General features: G+C 39.9%; 1 protein-coding gene across 1 annotated transcript in view; it reads right to left on the bottom strand.

Moving 5' to 3' along the window:
* The window catches only part of ZRSR2 (zinc finger (CCCH type), RNA-binding motif and serine/arginine rich 2), a 25,787-nt gene that overhangs the window by 12,778 nt on the left and 7,504 nt on the right, over positions 1 to 5,505 (bottom strand). The window contains exons 4-6 of the mRNA XM_010858784.1: positions 3,558 to 3,666; positions 3,119 to 3,205; positions 296 to 334 (exon numbers count right to left, since the gene is read on the bottom strand). Of these exons, the coding sequence (XP_010857086.1) occupies positions 296 to 334; positions 3,119 to 3,205; positions 3,558 to 3,666 (235 nt within the window). The remainder of the gene's footprint in view (positions 1 to 295; positions 335 to 3,118; positions 3,206 to 3,557; positions 3,667 to 5,505) is intronic.

The raw sequence follows: 5,505 nt of genomic DNA on the forward strand, positions 1-5,505 counted from the left end.
CCCCTTTGATTTACTCTGATTCAAATTAAAGCATCCATCTGGGTGTAAAAATGTGTGAGGCTGATTATACATTCTTTAAGGACTATAAACAAGTCCAGTCCACAGGGGTGATTTTTGCTTTTGTTCATCAATTCACTTTTGTTGTTGCTGTTGTACAAATCACAGAGCCTCAGATGTGAATCCCACATTCAGACGGGATCTACGTAACTTACCACAAAATTAACATTACTGGAAGTAGTGTTTTTAAAGAAATGTTCATTGGCCTCAAATTGTTAATGAAAGGTTTTGAAAATACCTCATTTTCAGCCTGCTCCAGCATCTTCTGCACAGCTTCCTACAAATGGTGCAAACATAGGACTAATGAAAACCTCGAAGTCGGTAAGTCATATCTGGTTTATCTGGTTAAGAATCTCATGTATAACAATTTTAAAAAACCCATCACACAAAAGGCTTCAGGTTGTAATTTGCTTTCTATAGCATGATCTTCTGAAAAGCTTTCAAAGACATACAGCTGAGAATCTTCATTCAACTAGGACATTAAACAGCTAACATTTCAAAACATAGTCTTCTAATAGTTTCAGTAAGAGTAATATTTAGCAGATTTGAACATACATTCCACATTCTAGTTTTTAAGGTGAGGTACTAGTGAATATCATAAAAGACAGTGGTAGCTGAAACATCACAAACACTTAGCAGATGCTACATTATGATATGAACAGTAGGAACTGGGATTGATGAAAAATCTCAAACTTTCTGATAAGGCAGTATCACAGTTCTGCACTATGCCAGTAAAATTTTACCTCCTTGGCATTTAAATAAGCTTTAAATTATGTTTGACAGACTTTTCCCTAGCTCCTTAAAGTAATACATAGAAGACTCATATGTCTAGCTGCTTACTTGATTAACTACCTGGCCATGTAAGGGTCCTTAGTAACTCAATGTGCTCAAAATGGAACTCTACTCTTCCCTACCCCTCACCCATCTAAATGCCTCATCTCAAACAGAGCTGCCATGTGCCTACATGCTCAAATTAAAAACATATGGCTTGAATTCTCTTCTCCTCCTTTCCCCTTCCTGCCCATTCAGCCTACCAGCTAGAGTTCCGCTAACTGCCACGACTCATTACAAATCTGTGTACTTCTCTGTATTAAGCATCAGCTGTCATCCAAACCACCATCATGTCCTGTTTGGAGCCACAGTTCTACTCTTGCCTCCTTGGTCATCACTCCCAACCGCCACCCGCTATTCTTTATACAAAAGTTAGAATGATCTGTTAAAGGTAAAGATATAAATTAAATGAAGTCAGTCCCTGCTTCAAAACCCTTTAATGGCTTCCCATGACACTTCAGGTAAAATCCAAACTCCTCCTTCCCACCCAGGAGGCCTTACATGAATGACCCTGCCTACCCTCCTGAACTTGGGCCCACCTCTGCCACTGTCCTCTTTTTGGTCTCTAGGATTTAGGCACCCTGACCTCCTTTCAGCTCCAGGCTCAGACTTTCCTGCCTCTGCCTGGAACCCTTCTCCCCAAGATCTCTACACTCAGCTGTCAGTTCACACATCGGCACCTCCTCAGAGCAGTCTTCCTTGACAGGCAATCAACTGAAAGATGTAGTTTCCTACCGCAATCAGTCTGTCATGTGTCCTGCTTTCTTTCTTTATACCACATACCATTACCTTAAAGCACCTAAAATGATCTTTTTGGTTACTTATCGTTCAGTTTCCCCATCAAGAAACCGAACGCAATGAATACAGATCTTTATAGCTGCCCTATCTCCAATCCCAGAGAAGCATCTATCTAGCTCACAGCAGAAAACTCAGAATGCAGATCCCTTTATATATGCTTAGAATTGACTTCATTTTACCCACTTCTCCTTATGTCTCACCAGACTTTCTTTGAAACAAAAACTTTAGCATTTATCTGGTGCCAGAAAAGACCTCAATTGAAAAACAATCCACTGTTAAAATAGAAATTTATTACTCTCTCCCTAAAAAAAAAAAAAATGACACACTCCAAACAATTTTCCTGCCCCCTAAAAACCTAGCATGATCTTGCCTCATCTGGAAAGCAGTACTCAAGTAAGGGTTTTTAAAATTTACACTGGAATTAACTGATGGCCTGAGACACAAGAAACAAAGGTTGCTTCTACCCCATTATGACTAGGATGTAAACAAATGCATTTTTCCCACCAGCAGGTGATTACCCAATTTTATGCTATTCAAATGTAGCAATATCACAGAAAAGATACATCCTGATGAATCAGTGAAGGAAAGATGAGCTGTGATATCTTTGAAATAAATGCACTGTTAAGGAATAGCAGCAAAATAGACCAAAGCAATCTTTAAAAACAATCCTAGAAGATACAGATATACACAAATACCTTAAGATTCTTTTTTCGTGTGAGCAACGATGTTACTTACAACTGCCTTTAGAGCACAAGTTAGAAAAGAAGTCAAAACTTAATAACAAAAAATATTTCCTAATCTCTCGATACTTGAGCTCATGATTTCTTTCAATCTATTAGTTCTTGGTGACATGTCCAAAGTGGTGAAGTCTCTTATGAATCAAACAAAGGTGGAAACTATAAAAAATAGTATTCACCCAATAGTAAATCAACCCATATACAACAAAACCTCAGAAAAACACCGTCTGCTGTGGAGTGGTACAAAGTGTAAAGCAGGGGTCAGCTTCCTGTTTTTATCAATAAAACAATAAGGTTTTATTGGAATTTGGCCACAACCCTTTATTTGCATGTTACCTATGGCTGCTTTCATGGGACACTGGGACTGTTGGATGTTTTCAACAGAGACCACAAAGCCTGAAATATTTACTCTGACCCTTAACAGAAAAAGCTGGCCAATCCCTAGTATATAGGATAAGATAGGTAGAGTTGGGGGAAAAAACCTTAATTTAAGGCATCTGCCACAGCAAACACCCAGAGAAAAGCATCATAAGAAAATGTTAGTGTATATCTAAACTAAAAACATGACTCTTCCTAAAGAAAAAACCAAGCTCAAACCCTGATATGCCTATAGCTTATTCTTCCACCCCATCATACGCCCCATCCACCCACTAAGAGGATACGCAGTGCGTTTATCCTCCTGTGACAGGAATCACCTCTCTTTCTTTCTTCTCCTGTAGCTTCTGCTGCTCCTCTTCTCTCTCTTTTCTCTGCTGTTCTTCCCATTCTTCCTTTAATTTTCTCTTTACAGAGGGAAAAAAATAAAAAGAAGAAAGGTAATTTTTTTTCAGACTCATGTTTTTAAAACATTTGCCAAATGGGGCAAATAAATGAAAAATGTTAACACTGGTAAAATGAGTAACATCCCTCCCCCTTTTTTATTTGGCTGCACCAGGTCTCAGTTGCAGCACGCAGGATCTAGTTCCCTGACCAAGGACCAAACCCAGGCCCTCTGAATTGGGAGCACAGAGTCTTAGCCACTGGACCACCAGAGAAGCCCCAACATCTGGTTTCTAAAGTTCAAGGTATGTAACTCTTACTGAGAGTTGTTTTGGTTAACTAGTTAGTTAACTGGTTATCTGATTAATACCATACCTCTTGTTCCTCCTGCCGTTTTCTAGCTGCTTCTTCCTTTTCCTTCTTTATTCTGAATTCTTCTTGTGCCTTCTGCTCCCGCAGCAACCATTCCTCATGTAATTTTTGCCTATTGATGTAATGATGTGATCAAATAAAAGGAATGGGCGCTAATCCACAAATACATCCACACATATATGAAAGTAAAATGACATTTTGTGAATGATGAAAGTACCATGAAAGCTATTTTCTAGAAAGCAGTTAAGTGGAGGTAAGAGGACCAGGATACATGAGTAGTGATCTTGGAAAAGCACTGCATTTTAGCAACTATCCTCCTAGAGGGAAACAGTGTAAAATCATTACTTCTATATTTCCTAACTGTAACATCTTTAGACAAAACACTGACACTTTAGCTTTCTCTTTAGGTTGGCCACAGTGATGTTTCAGTTCAGTTCAGTCACTCAGTCATGTCCGACTCTTTACAACCCCATGACCGCAGCACACCAGGCCTCCCTGTCCATCACCAACTCCCGTAGTTTATCCAAACTCATGTCCATTGAGTTGGTGATACTATCCAACCATCTTATCCTCTGTCATCCCCTTCTCCTCCTACCTTCAATCTTTCCCAACATCAGGGTCTTTTCAAATGAATCAGTTCTTTGCATCAGGTGGCCAAAATATTTGGAGTTTCACCTTCAACATCAGTCCTTCCAATGAACAACCAGGACTGATTTCCTTTAGGATGGACTGGTTGGATCTCCTTGCAGTCCAAGGGACTCTCAAGAGTCTTCTCCAACACCACAGTTCAAAAGCATCAATTCTTCGGTGCTCAGCTTTCTTTATAGTCCAACTCTCACATCCATACATGACTACTGGAAAAACCATAGCCTTGACTAGATGGACCTTTGTTGACACAGTAATGTCTCTGCTTTTAATATGCTGTCTAGGTTGGTCATAATTTTCCTTCCAAGGAGTAAGCATCTTTTAATTTCATGGCTGCAATCACCATCTGCAGTGATTTTGGAGCCCCAAAAAATAAAGTCAGCCACTGTTTCCCAATCTATTTGCCATGAAGTGATGGGACCAGATGCCATGATCTTAGTTTTCTGAATGTTGAGCTTTAAGCCAACTTTTTCACTTTCCACTTTCATCAAGAGGCTCTTTAGTTCTTCACCTTCTGCCATAAGGGTGTTGTCATCTGCACATCTGAGGTTATTGATATTTCTCCTGGAAATCTTGATTCCAGCTTGTGCTTCCTCCAGCCCAGTGTTTCTCATGATGTACTCTGCATAGAAGTTAAATAAGCAGGGTGACAATATACAGCCTTGACGTACTCCTTTTCCTATTTGGAACCAGTCTGTTGTTCCATGTCCAGTTCTAACTGTTGCTTCCTGATCTGCATGCAGGTTTCTCAAGAGGCAGGTCAGGTGGTCTGCTATTCCCATCTCTTGCAGAATTTTCCACAGTTTTTTGTGATCCACACAGTCAAAGGCTTTGGCATAGTCAATAAAGCAGAAATAGATGTTTTTCTGGAATTCTCTTGCTTTTTCGATGATCCAACAGATGTTGGCAATTTGATCTCTGGTTCCTCTGACTTTCTAAAACCAGCTTGAACATCTGGAAGTTCACGATCCACATATTGCTGAAGCCTGGCTTGGAGAATTTTGAGCATTACTTTACTAGCATGTGAGATGAGTGCAATTGTGTGGTAGTTTGAGCATTCTTTGGCATTGCCTTTCTTTGGGATTGGAATGAAAACTGACCTTTTCCAGTCCTGTGGCCACTGCTGAGTTTTCCAAATTTGCTGGCATATTGAGTACAGCACTTTTAGAGCATCATCTTTTAGGATTTGAAATAGCTCAACTGGAATTCCATCACCTCCACTAGCTTTGTTCATAGGGATACTTTCTAAGGCCCACTTGACTTCACATTCCAGGATGACTGACTGTAGGTGGGTGATCACACCATC

Source organism: Bison bison, unplaced genomic scaffold (genome assembly GCF_000754665.1).
Source record: "Bison bison bison isolate TAMUID 2011002044 unplaced genomic scaffold, Bison_UMD1.0 scf7180017855362, whole genome shotgun sequence".
NCBI lineage: Eukaryota > Metazoa > Chordata > Mammalia > Artiodactyla > Bovidae > Bison > Bison bison.